Source organism: Podarcis muralis, chromosome 9, assembly GCF_964188315.1.
Source record: "Podarcis muralis chromosome 9, rPodMur119.hap1.1, whole genome shotgun sequence".
NCBI classification, from domain to species: domain Eukaryota; kingdom Metazoa; phylum Chordata; class Lepidosauria; order Squamata; family Lacertidae; genus Podarcis; species Podarcis muralis.
In genome coordinates, this window is record NC_135663.1 from 32,961,896 (window position 1) to 32,985,907 (window position 24,012).

General features: G+C 47.6%; 1 protein-coding gene and 1 long non-coding RNA gene across 21 annotated transcripts in view; one reads left to right on the plus strand and one right to left on the minus strand.

Moving 5' to 3' along the window:
• Positions 1 to 1,200: 1,200 nt before the first annotated feature.
• Positions 1,201 to 9,442, minus strand: LOC114604571 (uncharacterized). Its single transcript, XR_003708358.2, has 3 exons — positions 7,837 to 9,442; positions 2,373 to 2,600; positions 1,201 to 1,942 (listed from the first exon to the last, which is right to left on the minus strand). It is a non-coding gene; the product is annotated as an uncharacterized LOC114604571 (long non-coding RNA).
• A 3,330-nt stretch (positions 9,443 to 12,772) lies between these two features.
• Positions 12,773 to 24,012, plus strand: part of PCDH10 (protocadherin 10) — a 55,532-nt gene continuing 44,292 nt past the window's right edge. For 7 of the 20 annotated variants that reach the window (XM_028742895.2, XM_028742896.2, XM_028742897.2 and 4 more), the window contains exons 1-3: positions 12,774 to 16,383; positions 18,615 to 18,673; positions 19,304 to 19,410. In XM_028742895.2, the coding sequence (XP_028598728.2) occupies positions 13,726 to 16,383; positions 18,615 to 18,673; positions 19,304 to 19,410 (2,824 nt within the window). In that variant the 5' untranslated portion in view covers positions 12,774 to 13,725. Of the gene's footprint in view, positions 16,384 to 18,614; positions 18,674 to 19,303; positions 19,411 to 24,012 lie in introns of all 20 variants that reach the window. The other 13 variants (XR_003708164.2, XR_003708163.2, XR_013394174.1 and 10 more) reach the window with 4 other exon arrangements.

Here is a 24,012-nt window from a genome sequence, read left to right on the forward strand (position 1 = left end):
TGTAAGTTGAAACATTTACCCCAGACCAGTATTAATTATGTAACTATGGGTTAGGGCCAGATCTATCAAAAGGCAATGTGAGACTTTTGCCTCAGGTGGCTGATGGGGAGAGGAGCAGTGCAATGGAGTCCCCTACCCTGGGTCACTCACCTCTGGCTGGCTGCCAGTGGCACAGTTTTTCCCTCTGGACCCACATGTTGCCTCCTGATGTCAGGAGGCAGTGGGCAGATGTGCTTGATAGGGCACTTCCTCAATCATCCTAATGGACCAGTCTCAAGTACAGACAAGCTTGACATCAACCCACTCTGTGCTATATACCATAGAGTTCCTTACAATGGACTGAGCTGTGCAGTCTGAGTAAGCCTATTTATGCAGAAGTTAACTTCATACAGGTCAATGAGGCCTACTTCCTTGCAAGACTGCAGAGGAATGTAGATTTCCATTTTTTTTCTTTTTGTCTCATCACTGGCAATTAAGAACACTTTAGGAGAATAGGTGGTAACAGGTGTAGTTAACCTTTTCCATCTCATACAATTAACCTTAAATTTGGCCTTCCATGTAATTTCCTGTTCAGTCAGTCCACAAGGTTTGAACCAAGGTGTTTGTTTGTTTGTTTGTTTGTTTGTTTGTTTGTTTGTTTGCCTAAGCCCACCCAATCACCCTACCCCATCAGCAAAATGTAGACTGAGCTGTTAGACATAAAGGCAACTTCTTAAAATATGGCAACAGCTTGTTCTTCTTATTTACAATCCTAATCACATCATTGATTTTGGTAATCTTTCCTGCACTAAGAGCAGTTATTAATCCTCTTGAAACAGGACCAGGGTGTTTGTTTGTTTGTTTTGTAAGCCTAGATAATTAAAATTAAGCTGAGTAATGACACCCTAGAGATTTCTCTTAGAACTGCTAGGAAGACCACATCTAATGTTAATGGAGAAACTACAGCGAGAGCAGAATTTCCCATTGTAACTGAGAGCATGTATGCTTCAAAGAGTATTCAGTAAGATTGTAGTTTGAAATCCTTACTTTATGTAGCATGCTATACTGTCAGGTCAGACTAAAAAGAGAAACCTAAGAAACATTTACTTATTCAGTCAAATGAATCAGAACCTGTCTTGAACCTAAAGGAGTAATAATGTGCAATATTTCTGTAAATTGTAAGGAATGAAAACAAACAACCCCTGATTTGTTGCATGAGTCTGAAATTGAATTGCCATGTTTTTGTGCATCATGGTCACTTGGGGAATTCAAGTAATTTCCTCCTCTGGTCAATATTATTGTGTAACTAAAGAGAAGGTACTAGGGGGAAAGTATTTGCCAGAGCTTTCAAAGTCCACATTCAAGGATGATTGGTGCAAACTTTATTAGCTTGCTTATGATCCTTCAAGCAGAGAAAGTCTCTGCATTTAGCGATCTTTTGACAGCCAAATAGTTTCAGTATTATAATTTCTTGCAATCCAGTTTTCACAGAGATTCCGGTCATGTCTGCTTTGCAAGTAAAGTCGAAGTTCATAAAAAGAGGAGATCACTGACAGGCTGTTACCCCTAATGCAGTTCCTTGGTTATGCTTAACCAAGAGCATCATTGTAACAGTATTAGAAACACAATGGAGATTCTAGTAAAATCATTATCATCATCTATGCAAGAGTAAAGTCTGATTGTCCCTGCCTTTATCTGATAGGCACAAATACAGCAGGTAAATGGTTTCTAGACATGATAGTTATATATCAGAGGCATGCGTACCAATTCCTGAGAAAGAACAGGAGAGGGCTTTTGTCTGTTGGCTTCCCACAGCCATGTGGCTAGCCCCTGCAGAAAACAGGATGCTGGACTAAATAGGCCTTTAATCTGATCTAGTAGAGATAATCTTCTGTCCTTATGTGAAATGTTCTCCATCACACCATCTCCATTACCTGCTTGAATTTATGCTTCTTCCAAAGCCCTGCCAGAAGAAAGGAGAGCTACAAATTAATACAAATTAAACATGTCTAGGCAACTAATAAACCATTTGAGTACGATTTACTTGCGATCCCTGCCTTTTCTCCACACAAAAGATCTTCATTGGAATAGCTATTTTACAACAAAAGATACACAGATGTAAAATACTGTCTTCCATCCCATTTAAACAAAATCTATTTCAAAATATTTGGGTTAAGCTTAAATCTTTTCGTCTCTCGAGGGCATTGAGGTTTATATCCTTTCACTAATACTAGTCACAATTACAAATTACTATTGTCTTGTCTCGACTCAGAATCAATGATTTAATACAAATTAGATTTTCCCATGAAAGGGATGTGAAAAGTTGATTAAGAGACTGTTCTCTAGCGGCCACATTGCCACTATTCTTCAGCAAGTTACAACTGCTTTCTCACCATGAAGTGATTTCTGTCCAGTTTGTGTGACATCTCGTTTGCACAGGCTGCTGGGCTTATTTTGATTCAGTCACAAAAATGGGTTCCATGTGGATATCCTCCAGAATAAGATTGCCAAAGGGTCATGTTGTAGTTAGAAAATAGTGGTGTGAATTACTTCGTGTTCACACTTAAATCTGTTTGATGCATCCATTCCAGGCACCATAAAGGCAGAGTAACTGCTGACTCCTGAAAAAAGAAAATGGTAAGGTATGAAAAAGTTCTCTAAGAATCATGTATTCAAAGGACTTTTTTCATACAGGGATATATAAATTACTCAAGAATGCTTTCTTCCATGGATTAACCCATTCGTTGAAGTGGGAAAATGCAGCGGTATATCAATCAATTGCTTTCATTTTTAATACCCCTGAAAATAAAGTCCAAGGTCAAGAGAGATTGTGACATTTTCCACCTGTTGTTCTTCAGATCATTGACAATAATCAGAAAATGATGGGTATTTAGGTCTTGCGGACATTGATGATTCCCAGAAAATAAAGGGGAGAGGAAATTCTATTGGCTGGCACACATGTTCCATTACAAAAACAAAGGGTAGTTGAATAACACCGTGTGCTGAAATCATCTTTTCGTGATGCCAAAGTCTTAGATAATTGCAAAGAAAACATTTTTCTGGAGGCAAAGGAGATAAATGATGATCAAGAAGACCAAGGCACTTTACAAGGGAGGGAGGAATCTGTTGCTAATTTTCCATTTCAATCTGAAAGGTGGATTTACCAGCCTGGAACCATTTATTTGCATTTCTAAGTGGCAGCATGGAGCAAAATGTGGTTTTGCAAAAGATTAGTCTTCATTTGTCGAAGTAATTGCTGCCTAAAACGATGACATATGGAGGAGCTGACAGGAACTGTGGCGGTGGGGTCGATTTTCGTCACTTGCCTCAGAAATGAAGAAATAAATAAAATAAAATAGAAAACCTCATTTGGTGCTGGCATTTAGAGAGAGAGAGAGAGAGAGAGAGAGAGAGAGAGAGAGAGAGAGGAGAGAAGGCATATGTGCTGTAAAACTAGGCCTGGACTTCTTATTAATCAATAGCCCCTATTGAAGAGAGCCATGTACAGCCTCGCAGCTGCAACAGTATTATTAGAAAATGATATAGTGAGCATTAGGATGTATAATTCATATTGCCTTCATTTGCTCAGACCATCGTGAAAATCCATAAATCATTTTCTTGTTCATGTATTGCCTAAGTGCAATTTGTCATTTTGCATTAGGGGGCTGCTTCAGATCATCAGTGCTTCTAATTCACTATTTAAAGCTTAACAAAATGCTGCCCAGCCCTGTCTGACAACTGAGACTATATGAGAATGAAGTGCCCAACCATGGAGCTTGGACAAATAAAGATAAGAGATGCGCAGAATGCCCTTTGCAGTTCCAGAGTCTTCGTGGACCCCAAAGCCTTGTTTATGCATATTAAGTATAATCTACTGAGATCTTACCCTCCTGTGGAACTACATGGAAATGACAGGGAATTGCACAAGACCATAGTTTGGGTATTTAGGCACAATGTGCACAAGATTGTGCGACTTCATACGAAATGCTTATATACAAGAACTTTGTGTGTGTGTTTAAAAACCTATAAGCTTTCCAACCTATCTCCATCATAAATAAAATTTGAATTAAGGTATAATCAGATCATTCCTATGGAGAATTAGAAAAATAATAATACAGTGGTACCTTGGGTTAAGTACTTAATTCGTTCCAGAGGTCCGTTCTTAACCTGAAACTGTTCTTAACATGAAAAACCACTTTAGTTAATGTGGCCTCCTGCTGCTGCTGTGCTGCAGGAACACGATTTCTGTTCTTAACCTGAAGCAAAGTTCTTAACCCAAGGTACTATTTCTGGGTTAGCGGAGTCTGTAACCTGAAGCGTATGTAACCTGAAGCATATGTAACCCAAGGTACCACTGTAATGATGAAGATGCAGATACGGTGACAACAATCTGGAGGACATAATTCACTATAACCATCTAGAAAAGTACACTGAAAGATAAAGTGACTCAATTTTCTCTGCCTACAACACCCAGCTTTTTTATATATAAAGTAAAAATAAAATCCTCCATCCCACAAATTACTCTCCATTCACTTCAGGATGGCATCTAAGTACTAATGGACAAGCATGTTCTCTGGGGACACAATGCCACTGCATTCTTTCATAAGGGTTAAGGGACCCTTTATCAACCTGAAGGTCATCTTCTGGCTAACCTTCTGGTAGCCACGAGTCTGTGGTAGGTGGCATGAGAGGCAAAAATACATGGAGAGGGGGGAAAACTGTATTTTTTAAAACCTTTCTACACACACACACACCTCTCCATCCCAGGAAACAAGCAAAAGCACATTCAGATTTCAAGGGCAGTTTCCAGCCAGGTGAGGGAGTGTGCGAAGCAGGGCTAGTAAGGGGCCTGGTGCAAGTGAGTGTGGCTGATTAGGGCAGGCATAGGCAAATTGGCCCCCCAGATGTCTTGAGACTACAACTCACATCATCCCTAGCTAACAGGACCACTGGTCAGGGATGATGGGAATTGTAGTCTCAAAACATCTGGTTGGCCAAGTTTGCCAATGCCTTGAGTAGGGGATGTGGTGTGGGGAGTATCCTTTAAGCCAGACAGGCTGGGACCAGGGGCTGAGGTTACTCACCCCTGCATTAATATGGTTTGTCCTTCCTGCCCACATACCTCTCTCATATCAGCCGCTGTAACTCTCCAGTGGTTCGAATTCATCCCTGGAGGCACACACTTCCATTGTCTCCCATGACAGACAGATGCCAAAAACTACAAGATCTATATCAGGCATAGGCAAACTCAGCCCTCCAGATGTTTTGAGACTACAATTCCCATCATCCCTGACCACTGGTCCTGTCAGCTAGGGATGATGGGAGTTGTAGTCCCAAAACATGCTGGAGGGCCGAGGTTGAGGAAGCCTGATCTATAGCATACCTGTGAAGGGATTGTGATTAAAGGTAAGGTAAAGGTACCCCTGCCCGTACGGGCCAGTCTTGACAGACTCTAGGGTTGTGCGCCCATCTCACTCAAGAGGCCGGGGGCCAGCGCTGTCCGGAGACACTTCTGGGTCACGAGGCCAGTGTGACATCGCTGCTCTGGCGAGCCAGAGCCGCACACGGAAACGCCGTTTACCTTCCCGCTAGTAAGCGGTCCCTATTTATCTACTTGCACCCGGGGGTGCTTTCGAACTGCTAGGTTGGCAGGTGCTGGGACCGAGCAACGGGAGCGCACCCCGCCGCGGGGATTCGAACCGCCGACCTTTCGACCGGCAAGCCCTAGGCGCTGAGGCTTTTACCCACAGCGCCACCCGCGTCCCATTAATTTATCTACCGCTTAGCGCCCAGATGGCTTCTAAGTTGCTTACAAAACATAAAAAAACCAATTGCACTACATCTATAATCATGGGAGGGGTTGGAAGCCTTATAAGAAGCTGCCAAAAGAGAGGGACTGTGAGCAACATCACGGGAGGGACGTTTCTAGGACTAAAGTGAAATTGTGATGCTCCCTTGTTATTTTTGCTATTGCATGCTGCATGTGGTTTAAGTAATCTTGTTATATTTATAGTACTTAAATATGTCTTTGTATGTTATTATATTTGCCATTGTTTTACTATGTTCTTAAGAAGTTATTATTTTGCTATGTTATGAAATTGCTACTGTTATGTTTTGCTCTGTTATCATGAAATTATTTTGTAGTGTTTGTTTAAAATATATCTTGTTTCTTTATTGTAGCAAACCACTTTGAACATGATGTGTGTGTCTCTCTCTCTGTGTGTGGAAAAGCAGCATACAAATAAAATGAACGAATGAATAATACTAACTGGCTGGGAAGTCTGTTCCTTTGTCCTTGGGGAGGGGCTGTAGCTCTGAGATTGTGCACATTGCCTCTGTGCACCCTCAACCTAACAGGGTTGTTGTTGTTGTTTAGTCGTTTAGTCGTGTCCGACTCTTCGTGACCCCATGGACCAGAGCACGCCAGGCACTCCTGTCTTCCACTGCCTCACGCAGTTTGGTCAGACTCATGTTTGTAGCTTCGAGAACATTGTCCAACCATCTCGTCCTCAGTCGTCCCCTTCTCCTTGTGCCCTCCATCTTTCCCAACATCAGGGTCTTTTCCAGGGAGTCTTCTCTTCTCATGAGGTGGCCAAAGTATCAGAGCCTCAGCTTCATGACCTGTCCTTCCAGTGAGCACTCAGGGCTGATTTCCTTAAGAATGGATAGGTTTGATCTTCTTGCAGTCCATGGGACTCTCAAGAGTCTCCTCCAGCACCATAATTCAAAAGCATCAATTCTTCAGCGATCAGCCTTCTTTATGGTCCAGCTCTCACTTCCATACATCACTACTGGGAAAACCATGGCTTTAACTATACAGACCTTTGTTGGCAAGGTGATGTCTCTGCTGTCTTCCCTGTTAGCAGAGACCTAACACGGAAGAGGCAATTATAGTGAGGAAGTCTGCAGGAGTCTCTTTGCCAGGGATGGGGAACCTCTAGATGTTGCTGGACTCCCAGCTCCCATCAGCGCCAGCCATGAGCATGCCCAATGGGTCTAGGGCAGTGGTTCCCAACCTTTTTTTTTTGGCCATGCTCCACCCAAAATTCTGATGCGCTGCCCCCCTCCCCCGTGACATATAATTCTTATTATTCAAAAAGTGAACTCCTATTCATGTGGAGGAAGCCTAAAAGGCCATTGACTGTTAATAACTCATTCTCAAATTGCCCCCCTTATAAATCAAATTGCCCCCTTGTGAGGCATGTGCCCCACATTGGGAACCACGGGTCTAGGGCGATGGGAGATGCAGTCTCTGGCTCTATGCTGTTGTGCGGTACTCCATTCTGGTCAACGGGCAGTATGCTTTCCAGGCTTTTTCTTATCTTTTACTCTAACATTTCTTATTTTCTTCACCCACATGAATTTCCCGGAAGAGATGCTTGTGTGTTTTCCTTGCCCCTTGTTTATTGGTTAATTATCCTACTTGGACTATCTCCCCCAGCCCCTTTCTTCCCTTTTCTTGCTTTGGAAAATGCCTGTTTTTATTATCCCATCTGGATTTCCTATTTTTCCTCAATTGCTCGGAAAAACGCCTCTCGCCAAGCCCCGAGCCATGCCACAATAATAAGAGGATTTAGGAACAGATTGCTTTCAAGTCATGTTAAATCACCACAAGCAGCCATTTATCCAGATGTTAACAAACTGCCCCCCTCCTTCTCCCAAAGGCTGCAGAAGACAGAAAGTCCGTTCTCCAGTCCACCTCACTCTGAAAAGGAACATTTGGGGCAGTATTAAAACACACACACACACACACACAGAGAGAGAGAGAGAGAGAGAGAGAGAGAGAGAGAGAGAGAGAGAGAGAGAGAGAGAGACGATCAATCAAGGTAAAATAATAATAATACTCAAATCAGTCACCTAAGATCCAAAAGTGATCCGGACATGTGTGACGCAGTAACTCTGTTACCCTGGTCTGAAGGAGGCGAGTGAAGCTTAGCAGCACCTCAAGCCTCAGCTGTGATCGGGACGGTAGACTGCCCCTGTTTGTGGAGGGTCGTGCTCCCTCTAGGACGATGCTGGTGAACCGCCGGGGCGTGGGGTTTACAGTTGTGCTGTGGCCACAACTGCCTTCGAGTGGCACCGTGCTGTTTATAATACAGTGGAACCTCGGGTTAAGTACTTAATTCGTTCCGGAGCTCCGTACTTAACCTGAAACTGTTCTTAACCTGAAGCACCACTTTAGCTTATGGGGTCTCCTGCTGCCGCCGCGCCGCCAGAGCACAATTTCTGTTCTCATCCTGAAGCAAAGTTCTTAACCTGAAGCACTATTTCTGGGTTAGCGGAGTCTGTAACCTGAAGCGTCTGTAACCTGAAGCATCTGTAACCCGAGGTACCACTATATACACCACGACGCTTTATAGCTGTCGTTATCCCACCCGAGCAGCTGTCTGATGTAACTCCCCTTTCGTCGTAAATCGGCGGGCGCTGCCCGCGAAAGGAAGAAAGGGGACAGGGGGAAGAGTCACGTCCAGGCGAGAGGGAGGGGGCCGGGGGAAGGTGAAAACGTTCAGACAGGGAGACAGTGCCAAGGCAAAGCAATGGTTTTTATAGCCCAAGGAGACTAAATCGCATGCAGCGCGGCCTCCTCCGGGGAGGAGTTCGCTTCTCCGCTGAAGAGGCGAAGATACAAATGCAAATGGGCTCTTTCGAAGAGAGGAGGGTTGTTTGAGCCGGAGGTCTAGGCAGGGGAGCTGCTCATACAAACGGACGGAGGAGCCACACTGCTGCTGCTGCTGCTGCTGCTGCTGCTACTCACTACTCTTTCGACGAAACGTCACGTCTCCAGCAGTGGCTCGCTCTGGCCGCTAGGAGGAGCCTGCTGCTTACATTTGCCAAGCGCGCGCCACTTCCCCTGCGGAGCTGGAGAAAACTTAAAACGTCGTGGCGGTAGATATCGTGGATTATTTACCACCAGACCCGTCCAATCCATCTCTCGGCGGCGCATCCCGCTTTCCTCTCCTTTTAAGCGTCGGAGTCAACGACACTGAGCTTTCGAGCACGCTTGTGCGCGCGGGCGCGCGTGTATACACTGACACACAGGCAGGGGCGGCTCGGGTGTTCTCTTCGGGGCAACCAAGGTGCCACAATAAGACAGCGTTTTAAAACCAGGACAGAGGAAACCGGATAAGCATTCGCCACCCAACGCACACGCGCGTCCCTTGCCAGTCCGGAGAGAGGGTGTTGAAATCGACGGCGATTTCTTTCCCGTTAAGTACATAACGGAGGCTGAGGGTGCAGCGGAGTCTCTGATCCGGTGGGGAGGTTCAAATAGGCACCCTGCAGGCTCCCTTCCCACCCCACCGGCCTCTCCGGCTAAGCCACAGGTCCCTTTTCAGCCGGCTCCCCGGTCCCTCCTCCCCTGCTGCCAGCGTGTGACGCTGCCGCGGTTTTCCTTTTGGCTCTGTCTGGCCGCCCGTAAATTTACTGCAGCTGTGAAAGGACTAGCCATTTTGTCTGTCGCTCCCCTCCACCCCACCCCCATTCTCTCTTTTTCTGGCAGAGAGGCAACCCAGGGTTTTAACTGCTCGGAGACAGGAAGACCCATTCACGTGAAAAGAAGCGGAGGAGGAGGAGGAGGAGGAGGAGGAGAGCAGCCCGCAGTGAAGAGAAGGATGCGCGCAGCTAGGCAGGGAAGGATGCTTAGAAATGGGTGGCTGGCGGCGATAGGCAGACGAGGCGGGGAAAGGAGGAGAGGGAGACGGCCGTGGCGGCGGCAGCCGTCTTCGCGAAAAGAAAGATTCCCCAGGAGGCTGGGGCTATTTGGAGTCGGAGACGGACTATTATACACGGGGAAGTCATGCTTGTACAGATCTAGGGTCATGCCTCTTTCACTACCAGCCCCGTCCCCAATCTAATATTGCCACTGCTCCTCAAATATCCTTTCCGGAATCCTTTCTTGCGCTTTTACACCATCTTGGGCAAATGGACCCTCGGCCCGAATTAATGAGCGGGCTTAGAGCAAAGCCATAAAGCGGCTGCAGATCAAAAGGCTATCCTCCTCCAGAGGACACCAGGTATCCGATAATGTGCGCTACGCGTTGCCAAAGGGCTCGCTTGTACATTTTCAAGCAACCAGCCCCAAATTATAATGCATCATAAAGAAAAGCGCCCGCGCGCGCCCGCCTCAGCTCCGCGTCTGCGGCTGGAGAGCGAGAAGCCGATTCGAATCGACTTCGAGAGAAATGCCGAACGTTCGAATCTGTGTACACACGGATGCATTGCCCCCGCCCCCGCATGTGTATTTAGAAAGCAAGGTAGCCCTTGGAAGCACTGTGGGAATGGTCTACGGAGGCTGCCGTTCACAAGCCACTTACTCCGGAGCAATCGGGTAGCGGTCATCCACTTTTAGCCCGAGAGCACTAGTTTCGGTGGCCATTTCCGATTGACTCTGCATTGATTTTAGAGGAAGACGTGAGGGCAACTTGGAGGAATGACTGGTGGGTACATTTCCCATCCTGTGACGTCAAACCATCCCCTGCAATCCTAAACCCCTTGCTTCAGACCGAGGAGCTTCGCTGAAGCACTACCCAGTGTGTAAGCCTATGCACGCCTACTCGCAAGTAAGCGCGTTGAGTTCAATAGGGCTCCCTCCCAGGTAAGGGAAGCGTAGGATTTCAAGCCTATGTTCACCGGAGAATGAGCCCAAGGGCTTACTTCCGAGTAATAGAAGATCGTACTGTAAAAATGACGTGAGAGCATTTAGTTGCTGAGCTGCATTTTGCACTTTGACAGGCCACTTCCTACCGCTGGCCCCTCTTCTCTTTGATTCCGCTCCTCAAATGTAATAAATTATGACGCTCTGCGAGTGGGCGCGGGGGGAGGGGAGAGCTTGGGTGTTAGACACAACGACCCGGGAACGTCCTTTCCTTCCAGCGCGAAGATGCTTTTAGGGAGGCGAGTGGGAGCCTCTCGCGGCTCCGGGAAGTTCAAAGAGTAACGTGCAACAATAAGGCGCAAAAGCAAGGCAGCGTTGCGCCAAGGGAGCACCTACGTTCAGTTGCTATAGTGCAATTCCTCTGCGTAAAGGAGCCTTTAGTCATTGCGCGAAGGCTGGAGAGCCAATTGTAGTAAACAGACTCTGTCCCGCGGGGCGTCGAACGGGGGATTTCACCAGTTCGCTTTTTTTTAGCCTCGCTGATCGTAATCTCTTCCACCGTCACTGCCTCCAAAGCACTTTTAAAAAAGCAAAACAGAAATCCCAACTCGGAAAGATGCTCCATTCAACTCGGCAGAACTTCTGAGTGTACTTGTTTTAGGCTAGAGTCGTCGACAGTGGGAGAAAAAGTTTGGTAGTCCGTCCATTCACTAGTTTCACTCCTCCCACCCCAAGTTTTAGCCAAAGCATGTCGCCCCATAATCTTCTTTCATCAGTAACTAGGATGGCTGTTAACAAGGTAATGAGCCACAGGAGCCAACTCCTAAGGAGCAAGGGGTCTTTGCACCCCCATAAAATATTTCAGGGTGCCCCCTCAAGTTGATGAGCATTGCCATTCAAATGAGGGGGGGGCACTGGGTCATGTGATCGATTATGCAGGGTGGGGCTTACCTGGGAGACCCCCAATATTTTATTCAAGTTGGCACCCCTGCTCCCCACTTTTACAATTCTAGCACGGGACGCTGGTTATAACCATTTAAGCACCTATATTTAAACTCGGAAACAAAGAATAGCCAACGCGGTGCCCTCCAGGAGTTAAGGACTACAGTTTCCATCAGCCTTGCTCACTGGCAAGGCTGGCTGAGGCTGATGGGAGTTGGAGTCCATAACATCCGGAGGGCACCATCTTGGCTACCCTTGTAGTATGATCTTGTAATATGTTTGAATATTGCCTTGCATCGGATGTGCTCTCTAATCTACAATTATTGTTTTTTAAAGCAACAACAAAACCACATCCCGTCAGATTCTTGGCTAGACATAGAAACCGAGTCAGACTATTGGTCTAGGATGATATCTACTGACTGGCAGCTCCTCTTCAGAATTTCAGACAGGAAACTCCCCCAGCCGGACCTGGGTGCGGTGGGGATTGAACCTGCGACCTTCTGCTCTGCCCTGCCGCTGAGCCATAGAGGGTACGATGTTCATAGTAGCATAGGTGGCCTGTGGATAAATTTGTTCACCATATATTGTTATTCAGTGTCATCATCTCTCTGCGAGCGCTTGTTTTGTGAAATCGATTAGAAGATAAATGCTTGCTGTTAAGGACCGCCCCCCCCCAAAAAAAAGCCACAGCAGGCAGTTGGTGGAAACTCCAAGTGGCTCTCCATTGCGTGTCAAAGACGATCCGGCAAAGGAAAATCAAACCGCGGGGAAAAGAAAAATAAGTAAGGGAAATGTACGTCAAGTTTTCCTTGTTGGCGATGCTTTCCAGAGCAGAAAGGTACCGAAATAGGCAAAGGCGAAAGGGAAAGTCGGCAGCAGGTGGAAATTCCATCTCCACGGAGCAGCTTGTTTATTAGCGTCATGGTTTGCATTGATGACGAGAGGTGATCTCCTCGCTCAGGAGCCGCGACAGGGGAATAGTAACTTTCCGAGGCAGAGATTCCCCGGCAAGCGCCTCGGGAGTGGCAGGGCTCTTCTCTCTGCCTGAGACCGGCGCGCACGCGCGCCCTCGCGCCGAGTCGACTGGAGCGCAGGGTTCTCCCGGGCTCCCTCCCTCCTCTCCCCCTCCTCCTCCCTCCCTCTTTGCTCCGTGACGACAGCTGCTGGACGTGCGGCACATCCAATGGGCTGCCGCCCTGGGGCTGTGACGGCGAGGCGATTGGTTGGCAGGAGCAGGTCGCTGCGCAAAAACAGAAGAGCCGAGCGCTCCGAGCTCAGAAACTGCCAGCCGAGATCGCGGGAGCTGGAGCTCGGGACGGGAGGCGGGCGGGCGAGCTAGCGCGAGGAGCTGCAGTAGCAGCAGCAGCAGCAGCACTGCTTAGTGAATGTGCTTGCTAGTCAGCGAGAAAGAGGCAAAGCAGCCGAGGAGGAGACGGCGGAAGGAAACTGAGCGCAAAGGCATGCAAGGAAGAGCTGGAGATTTAAGAGCATCTCAGCAAAGCCCCGGAGAAATTCAGGGAATTTAAAGTTTGGGGCTGCCGCTTTTCTCCCCATCCTTCCTCTGGCTGTCATATTTTTGTGGCTCTCTTTAAAAAAAATGTTTTAAGAGAGAGAGAGGACCTTCCCCGTCTCTCATGCTTTTTTCTTCATCGGAAGGGGGCATGCCCATCGCTTCTTCCCGCAGCCTTCCGCGCTCCCGCTCCGACCAGGAAGCCCAACGGAGGACAATCTTGAAACCGACCAGTTCCTCGGGATTTGCCGTGGCTACCGCTGCCTCCAGCGCCTTTCCGGCTGCCGCGGTGCAGTGCCAGGACTCTGGGAATAAATTAAAGCGGGCTCCTGTGTCTATATAGCCGCCTACCTATTGCCTCCAGTTGGTCATTTCTTGCGAAGATCACCGATGAGGTGGGAGCTCGGCTTGGCTCCCTCCCGTGCCCATCTTGGGTGATATTTCTCCCTCCCCCAGCTACCCCCACCTCAATTTTTAAATTTATTTTAAAGGAAGGCGATGGGGGAGGAAAGAGAACATGAAGGGAAAGGAATCATAAATCCTTTCTAAAGCTCCCATCAATCTCTGGCGCTCCCTCCCCTCCCTCCCTCCCCGCACAGACACGGTGTTTCTCGAAGGAGGAGGGTTTTATTTCTTTTCCTGGAGAAGGGGGAAGTGTTAGCGTCGGGGAGGGGGGGAAATCTCTTTTCCCCTTTTGGAGATGGTCGTGCTATTCGTCTTTGCCTTAATCTGGATGGTGGAGGGAGCCCTTTCGCAGCTTCACTACACGGTGCAGGAGGAGCAAGAGCATGGCACTTTCGTGGGGAATATCGCCGAAGATCTGGGCTTGGACATTACAAAACTTTCCGCTCGCCGCTTCCAGACGGTGCCCAATTCGCGGAGCCCTTACCTGGACCTCAACCTGGAGACCGGGGTGCTGTACGTGAACGAGAAGATCGACCGCGAGCAGATCTGCAAGCAGAGCCCGTCGTGCCAGCTGCACCTCGAGGTCTTCCTGGAGAACCCGCTGGAGCTCTTCCGCGTCGAGATCGAAGTGCTGGACATCAACGACAACCCGCCCGCCTTCCCGGAGCCCGACCTGACGGTGGAGATCTCGGAGAGCGCCACGCCAGGCACCCGCTTCCCCTTGGAGAGCGCCTTCGACCCGGACGTGGGCACCAACTCGCTGCGCACCTACGAGATCACCCCCAATGGCTACTTCTCGCTGGACGTGCAGACGCAGCCCGACGGCAACCGCTTCGCTGAGCTGGTGCTCTCCAAGCCGCTGGACCGCGAGCAGCAGGCGGTACACCGCTACGTGCTGACGGCCGTAGATGGCGGGCAGCCCCAGCAGCGCACGGGCACAGCCCTCCTCACCATCCGCGTGCTGGACTCCAACGACAACGTGCCCGCCTTCGAGCAGCCCGTCTACACGGTCGCCCTGCCCGAGAACTCGCCGCCGGGCACGCTGGTGCTGCAGCTCAACGCGAGCGACCCGGACGAGGGCCAGAATGGCGAGATCATCTACTCTTTCAGCAGCCACATCTCGGCCCGTGCTCGAGAGCTCTTCGGCATCTCGCCGCGCACGGGTCGCCTCGAGGTGAACGGCGAGCTGGACTTCGAGGAGAGCAGCGTGTACCAGGTGTACGTGCAAGCCAAGGACCTGGGCCCCAACGCCGTGCCCGCCCACTGCAAAGTGCTGGTGCGGGTGCTCGACGCCAACGACAACGCGCCCGAGATCAGCTTCTCCACCGTCAAGGAGGCCGTGAGCGAGGCTGCCGCGCCGGGCACCGTGGTGGCTCTGTTTAGCGTGTCCGACCGCGACTCTGAGGAGAACGGGCAAGTGCAATGCGAGTTGCTGCAGGGCGACGCGCCTTTCCGTCTGAAGAGCTCCTTCAAGAACTACTACACCATCGTCACCGAAGGGCCACTGGACCGCGAGCAGCCCGGCGGAGACGCGTACACGCTGACAGTGGTAGCCCGGGACCTGGGCGAGCCGGCGCTGAGCACCAGTAAGTCCATCCAGGTGCGCATCAGCGACGTGAACGACAACGCTCCGCGCTTCTCGCAGCCCGTCTACCAGGTGTACGTGAGCGAGAACAACGTGCCTGGCGCGTACATCTACGCCGTGAGCGCCACCGACCGCGACCAGGGCGCCAACGCGCAGCTGGCCTACTCCATCCTTGACAGCCAGATCCAGGGCATGTCGGTGTTCACCTACGTGTCTATCAACTCCGAGAACGGCTTCCTGTACGCCTTGCGCTCCTTCGACTACGAGCAGCTCAAGGAGTTCAGCTTCCAGGTGGAAGCCCGCGACGCGGCGGGCGGAGGCGGAGGACCCGACGACCCCGACGTCGAGGAAGCTCTGGCCGGCAACGCGACGGTCAACATCGTAGTGGTGGACCAGAACGACAACGCGCCCGCCATCGTCAGCCCGCTGCCCGGGCGCAATGGCACGCCGGCGCGGGAGGTGCTTCCCCGCGGCGCCGAGCCGGGCTACCTGGTGACCCGCGTGGCGGCCGTGGACGCGGACGATGGCGAGAACGCGCGCCTCACCTACAGCATCGCGCGCGGCAACGAGGCCAGCCTGTTCCGCATGGACTGGCGCACGGGCGAGCTGCGCACCGCGCGCAAGGTGCCCGCCAAGCGCGACGCGCAGCGGCCCTACGAGCTGGTCATCGAGGTTCGCGACCACGGGCAGCCGCCGCTCTCCTCCACCGCCGCCCTGCACGTGGTCTTGGTGGACAGCGCCGTGGAGAGGCAGGGCGCGGGCGCGGGAGGCGGCGGAGGCGGCGCAGGGGCCGGCGGGGGGCTGGGTTCCGGGGGCGCTGGGGGCCCCGGCGGAGAGCACCGGCCCAGCCGCTCGGGGGGCGGCGCCGGCGGCGAGACATCCCTGGACCTGACGCTGATCCTCATCATCGCGCTGGGCTCGGTCTCCTTCATCTTCCTGCTGGCCATGATCGTGCTGGCCGTACGCTGCCAGAAGGAGAAGAAGCTCAACATCTACACGTGCCTGGCCAGCGACTGCTGCCTCAGCTGCTGCTGCTGCTGCCCCTGCTGCAGCCGCCAAGCGCGGGCGCGCAAGAAGAAGCTCAGCAAGTCCGATATCATGCTCGTGCAGAGCTCCAACGTACCCAGCAACCCGGCCCAGGTGCCCGTCGAGGAGTCAGCCAGCTTCGGCTCCCACCACCACAACCAGAACTACTGCTACCAGGTCTGCCTCACCCCCGAGTCGGCCAAGACGGACCTGATGTTCCTCAAGCCCTGCAGCCCTTCCCGCAGCACCGACGCCGAGCACAACCCTTGCGGGGCCATCGTCACGGGATACACCGACCAGCAGCCCGACATCATCTCCAATGGCAGTATATTGTCCAGCGAGGTAAGGCATCTGGCTGCCCTCCGGGCTTCTCACAACCTCAGGAGCCACTTACCACAAGGGCACTCCTCCTCCTCTCCCTTTGCTGTATCCCTCACTATCTTTTGCTAGACTTACCTGTCTTTCCTCCCTGGAACTGCAGGGGGCACATGTTGTTCTCCATACCCATTTTTCCCTCACAACAACCTTTAGAGGTAGACCAGGCTGAATGATGGTCACCCAATGAGCTTCTTGGGTGAGAAGAGTTTTAAATCTAGGTCTCACCTGCTCCTAGTCTGACACCCTATTATATCTTACTGGCTCTTGAGCTGTAACAGTTACCAACTATCAGTGTTGGAACCTGATGTGCTTAAATCAGGTGGAAGTTCCAAGGTGGTCAAGTGAAGAGTAAACAAATATTTCCTCATAAGGAAGTCTCATTGCCTTCTAGGGGGCTTACTCCTGAGCAGCTGCACATAGAACTCTCACTTAACTGGTTGCATATTTTTCTCTAATTATTAATGTTACTACTGGTATTACTACTGGTATTAAGTGTCACTAGCATTGACTTGCCTTATAATCTCCCTGCTCAAATGCTTACAGGTCTCCAGACTGTCATTTATTAATTGGCACTATCAACCTGCTGCTCAGTTCAGTTCTCTTAAGTGGGCTGTAGATTACTACTACAGTTGTGGCAAGTAGTAGCAGATGAGTAGTCAGCTGATTTATGCCCTCTCTCCAGCAACACATGCATTTCCAGCCACTGTACTGCCATCAAACTGCAGTGCACCTTTCCTTCATCTGCACCATCTCTAATTCCTTCACTGTTATTTAGGCTGTCATGATGTGCAGTTACCTGGGGAAAAGCTCCACTGAACATAAGGGGACTTACTTCTGTGTAGACATGCCTTGTCTACCTTCTCTCTCTCTCTCTCTCTCTCTCTCTCACACACACACACACACCCCTCCTAAATATCCATCTTGCTCCATCCTGGTGCAGGGCAGGCTACTTGGACAGCTCTGTGTGTTTTGAGGCACCTTTTGGTTTCAGCCAGTAAGTAGCTTCTTTTCAGAGGCAGAAGCAATTGTGCACTGGGGAGCATCTTAGAAATGGTTGCAGCCAAGCGCCCACACTATGTGCATTTGAATGAAGCTAGCCTAGCTTCTTCCTTTTCTGTATCAAAGCAACACAGCCCTGGGTCAGCTGCCAGTTTTTATTTTCCCTCAGTGCAGACCAATCCATGCATGTCAGGGAATTTTTTGCTGTTCGTTTGGTCCTTTAGTTATTTTATTGCTCCTTTCAGGAACACCAAATCTGAAATAGTTTCTGTAATGATGCTTCTATTCAATGCAGTAAAGTTTTTGTGTGTGTGTGTTTTAATTAAAAAGCTGCCATTTACATCTCAAAGTGCCTGCCTGTATGATTAAGGTTGTGGGGGGAGTGGTGGGGTTTCTTGTGGTTATGAACATCTAACTACCAGGCAGCAGTTTTAATTAATTCAAGAATTAAGGATTTATTAATTAACTTTTCATGACTCTAGCAGAGTGGTTCCATATGAAGCACTTTTTGTTATAAAAGAACCATCTCAAAAGAATGCAACTGCAAGCTTCTATCAAAGCTCAACATTCTGCCACATTATGCATGTTTTGTGTTACCCTGGTGTGTAAAGAATTTTTGCAGATCACATAATCTGGACTTAACATTCTTCGATTAAAATGTGGTCTGCTGGGTATTTAATTGAGTGTATACTCTCTGTGTCTATTACTGAGAGAAAACAGTGTTTTGCACCTTGGAGAAGCCAATGAAGAATTTTTGATAATATTTGAAAAATTGTTCTTCTAGAACCTAAGAAGAAATATTCTCCTTGTTCATCTTTTTAAAAAAATAAATAAATAAATTTGTATTTCTTCTTTCCATATGCTTCAATGAAATACACAGAGGTGTTCAAATTGTAGGTTTATTATTCAGAATAAGTAGTACCTCATTTGACATTTTTCACCCATTGCTATTCAATATAGGCATGGAATTCAAGAGTAATCTTTGTTTATTTGCCTTAGGGCTATTATTTCAGTCCTTGCCAATGTAAGGGAAGTAAGGAACTCAGATACACCAGTGATACTTGTTTCTTGGGTATTCAATGGCTTAACTATAATGCACTTATAGATCCATTATAATAATTATAGATACATAAACTGGTTTTGCCTTCAAAAAACACACTGGGAGTTCAATTATTTTTTTCTAATTATTTTTCTAGACTAAACACCAGCGTGCAGAGCTCAGTTATCTAGTTGATAGACCACGGCGGGTAAACAGGTAGGACCTCCTGATTTCCTAAATTACGGCCCTAATTTTGCACAACCTGAGATGTATTTCAGCAAGTATGAAGGAGGACGTGGAAATGTGTTTACTGCAGATGTCGAATAATAGCTGGGGAATATAAAAATGAATTTGTTCAGACAGGAACATTAAGCAGAATAAATCGGCCCTGAATGAACACCTTTGAATTATGGCTTTTGGTGGGTCTTGCAGAGATTACCTGAAAAGAGAGTGGAATCTCATTTTGTGCTGGTCTGAAACGTGCCTCAAATACTTATGAGCCTCTCTTCAAGAACTGGCATATAGTATTGACTTCTCTGTGCAGAAATTAGCTTCCCAGTTTAAGCAAATTCAGCCAAATTATTCATAACAACTCTGTAGCACAGGCAGTGTAATAATGGCTACTGACTGTCCAGATGGATTATTAATGCCTGGAAGTACAAGTTTTGTTTCTGATGGAAAGAGCTTCTCAGCAGCAGCAACATCAGCAACAGCAACATCAGTGCTGTGAGCGGGAGGTCTGGCTGAGTGCAGCTCCACATGTGGCCATGTGATGGCAGAAGAATGTTTTATGACTTTCCCTTTTTCCTGGGTGTTCAAATATTAAGCGCTTTTTTATGTTTCTAGTTCTGCATTCCAGGAAGCAGACATAGTAAGCTCTAAGGACAGTGGTCATGGAGACAGTGAGCAAGGAGACAGCGATCATGACGCCACTAATCGAGGTCAATCCTCTGGTAAGTCTGATAAGGGGGAATCTAAATATTTGATCTTTTAATAAGCGAGGCAGCAAGGGCAATTACAGATAGATAAATAAATAATAGGCCTGAAAGTAATGGGATACAGAGTGTTTGTTGTCTTTTTCTGCAGATGCATGGAAGGGTTTTAAGAGTGTTCCATTTAATACATATTTATGTGTGTGCAATTTTTAAAAAACACACACACCACAACCTTGGCTTGCTCTTGAGAGCTACAGAGTTTTGGTATGTTAATCTGTGTGGTGGACTTTCCTTGCCTATTAGAGGTACAGAGGTACTGACACATTTGGGAGCAGGCAGAAAAAGATCGTCTGAAAAGCTGTTGAGAAGATTTCAAAGCAGCTTGCAGCATCAACTGGATAGCAGGCTTTGTTGAGTGATGCACAAGGAGTGGGCCCCTAGGGGTTTGAATGAGAAAGAGCGAGGCAGCAAAAGAGTCATGAATGAATGGCAGTTGGATGGTGAAGGTTTGTGTGTGTGTGTGTGTGTGTGCGTGTGTGGTGATCAGTAGCGTCTCACAGGGTATCTTGAATATGTGATGCCTTGCACTTGCAGGATGCTACTTTCTATCTCGTTAACCTGGCTTTTATAAGCCAATAAGTGGGCTGCATCTAATTGTGATATTTGGATATTAATGATTGTGTGGTACATGGTGATTTGATCTTCACCGGCTTCTGGATGAAAAGAGAGCATAGTCTTGTGGTGGAGCTGCTTCCACCAGTTTGAGAGGAGCAAGGGTTCTTTTGGCATTTACGTGGCTGTCATGCACACCCTACAGTATTCAGTGCCAGCTGTTTCTGAATTGTCATCAGCTGAGGTCTTGGAATCCAATCTTTGCATTAATATCGATCAAGTCACAAAAATTCAAGGGGCTTCCTCTTGGTTGTTACAGCCACACCTTTCAAGGTGATCCTCTGAGGAAGTGTGCATGTCTTGCTTTCCTCTCTTGCTAGAACAGCCTTCCTCAGCTGGGTCCCTTCCAAATGTTTTGGACTACATCTCCCATGAGCACCAGCCAGGGCTGGCTAGAGCTGATGGGAGCTGTAGCCCAAACCATCTGGAGAGAGGACATGAAGGTGAACCCCACCCTACTCAATTTCCTCAGAAGCACTGAGAGAGGCTGGCTGGTTGGTTTTTCAGCCCTTTGCTCTTCCAAGTGTGTTGTTTCTTTTGCTACAAGAAGCCTGGGCGCGTTGTAAGACGGGGTTGGGTGGGGGGAGAGAGGAAAGCCTGTTCAAGGGCTGCTTTATATTACTGCAAGTCATTAATATGCAGACCTAATGAGACTTGAGGAAAGCCAAGAGCCTCTGAGCTCCCTGCTCCTTGCAGGGATTCATGCTTAGTGAACAGAGCATCTATTTTGTGTCTGGGAACCTGACAACAAACCAGCTCTTGCCAGAAGTTTACATCGGAACACAGAACCGTTCTCTCTCCCCCGCCCCTCTTTTCTCTCTCTGTATCTGGCATATGGTTCCCTCTACCCCCGACTTCCAGATATGTGCATTTTAGGCTCCTTTCTCCTCCAAGCTACCCCTGGTTCCTCTGCATCATTTCAGAGGCAGCAGTGCTCAAGCATGATAAAATCCCCCTTTGCCCTCATCTCCCTGTCTGTTTCCTTCCAACCCCCTCCCAACACACATTTTATTGCGGTACTCATCTCTCTGAACATTTCAATCAGTTTATTCTCTCAACATAATGAACCATAATAACCAAATAGGAGAGAAAAGAATAAACATCTGTACAAAGGCCCGGAATGGAGAGGCAGAATGCGGGAATATAATCATCGTAATGCACATCAAGCAAAAAGCCATTTTAGTTGAGAAGCATCTACCAGTGTACTACACTTAGCTTTTTGTTGTTGCTGTTCTCTCTGTGTTTTTAATGGATTATCTGAAATTAGGGTATTTATGATGACCTGAGACTTTTTATCTGTTCTTGCATTGCCCTAATGCATTGATGCTATTTATTTCACAACATAGGGTCCAAACTTTAAAGGCTTCATTTTGTTTTAATCTAGTTATTTGTGATTTCAACACCAAAACCCAACAAGCTAAAATGCTTGAATTTAAACCAATTCTGATCCATTTACTTAAAAAAACACATGGTCTGTGGTATTCTTGACTTGTAGACTTGCCTGTTAAATTACAGGCTTGCGCAAATAAAGTGGAGAGGAATAAATTATATTGAACAATTTCTTTTGAGTCTAATTAGATTTAACATTTTGAATTGAAACTTTGACTTAAGTTAATAATTGAAATAACCAGTTTTGAGAAATTATGCTAGGCATTTATGGCTATCGCTTTGCACAAGGATTTTTGTGGTATACTGACACTGTGTGAATCCGTATTCATGGAGTGTCCTGGAATATCTCACCTTACTCCTGTGACTTTGGGATACATATATTAAGCTCTTTGATAAATGCAAGACTTTCGTTTTCTTCACATAGGTCACGCTTTCCCTAGCACCCTTTCTAACAAAGTGGATCCTGCTTTCACTCCCACTCCCGTCCATTTTGCCTGGTTTATTCTGTGAAAGAGAGGGAACTAGTTTTCTTTGAACTTGAGTAGCTAACAACGATCTAGAGGAGTGTTCAAGGGCACTATATATTTTCTCTCATATATATATATATATATATGAATGAAAAACAACAAAATTAAACTGCATTGAAGAAGGCTCTATATATGATGCAGCCAAATAGTAATATATAAATAAATGAATTCAGTTAAGTGTTTCAGGCTCCAACTTCATCAGTATTCTAAATATAAAAAATAAGAGGCTACAGCTGGAATACTTAACTATCCCCATCTTCTTATCCACTTATTTACATATACAGGTGTGTGTGCTTGCATTATTTATTTATGGATGCAGAAGTTGTTCTATCTGTAGGAAATGACCACAATGTCTTTCTAATCCCCGCTTCCACTTTTGCTTTTAAAAATAGTTCATTTTCACTCTACATGTCTCCTAATGCTGCTCTCTCGCTTCACATTTTGCTTCTTTTACTGATTCTGTTTAGTTTCATCTCATTCCAGAAGTGCTTGCATAATAGCACTGCATCAGTGATCTAAAACTGCTAATAAATGAAGTCACCTGGAAATTAAGGGGGAAAATACATAAACCCTCAAGCCCTTTTCGTTTATGCCCTGTGTTTAGCATCAGGTAGAAGAAAATGCTGTAGTGTTCACTTTAGAGATGTCAGGTGTTTGTGGCAAGCTTGGGGAAAATGTTACTTAGGGTAATGCCAGCAGGGATGCACAGCAACAGTGGACCTGGTGTGAATCCTGTCTCTTGCTCTGTGAATTCACTAGGTAGCCTTAGGCAAGCCATTCACAGCATCTAACTCCTCGTCTTCAAATATGCACACAGTATGCTTAGGTACACCATAGGATTGCTGTAAGTGTTGCAGCAAGATAATCCTTGTGAAGTGCTGGAAACATTGGAAAATAATATACAAATATTAAAGGTTGTATACCCGCAGTTGATGGAAGGCAGTTAGTGGACCAGAGAGGGAGGTGATTCCCGCTATAGCTCCCTGTGTCCCCAGGTCTTCTCCATAGGGCCCACCAAAACCCTGAAGCAGATTTGGAGAGAAATGGGGGCCAAAAATTAGTTCCTTCCCCATTTCACTGACAGATGCCTTCTGTTAACTGATGGATACCAATTGGTATCCTTAGAATACCACCCTTAGAATGTGCTATATACAGCTACTAAATATACCCAGATTGCCCCTTTTTCATTAAGTGTTTCAGCACAACAACCCATTACCTAATGCAACTAAGCTTAACACTGCCGTCCTATAGATGTATAGTCATTGAGTTAAATGGAGCTTGCTTCCAGATAAGTGGGTCTATGATTGCCTCCTTAGTACATGTAATTGAAAGAATCCCATATTATTTCCCTATGTAGAAAGGGAAAGCGGGCTGGAACAACCTCCTTATGAAGCCAGGCTATAAAGTTTGGGGCTTTAAAAAGTGTGTGGGGGGGGAGTCAGCAGGGGACATAATTTCGTGGTATCAAATTATTTATGGTGGGAAGAAAGTGGATAAAAGTTTTTCTTACTCTCATACTGCTGGAACCCAGTCCCCTTCAACAACCCTGAATTTTGGAATACAGTGGTGCCTCAGGTCAAGAACTTAATTCGTTCTGGAAGTCTGTTCTTAACCTGAAACTGTTCTTAACCTGAAGCACCACTTTAGCTAATGGGGCCTCCTGCTGCTGCTGCGCCGCTGCTGCACGATTTCTGTTCTCATCCTGAAGCAAAGTTCTTAACCCGAGGTACTATTTCTGGATTAGCGGAGCCTGTAACCTGAAGCGTATGTAACCTGAAGCATATATAACCTGAGGTACCACTGTACAGTACTTGGGAAAGACAAAAGGAAGCACTTCTTCACACATCCCATAGTGGAATGATGGCATGTGCTACTGCAAGATGTAGTGATGGGCACCAAAATGGCTTTGGACAGCTTGAAGAGGGAGGAATTTGCAGAGGATAAGGCTATTAGTCATATTCAAGGAGGGTGCCAACAACAAGGAAGATAAGACTGTCAGTGACTACTTGCCACTTGTTCTACTGAACACCAG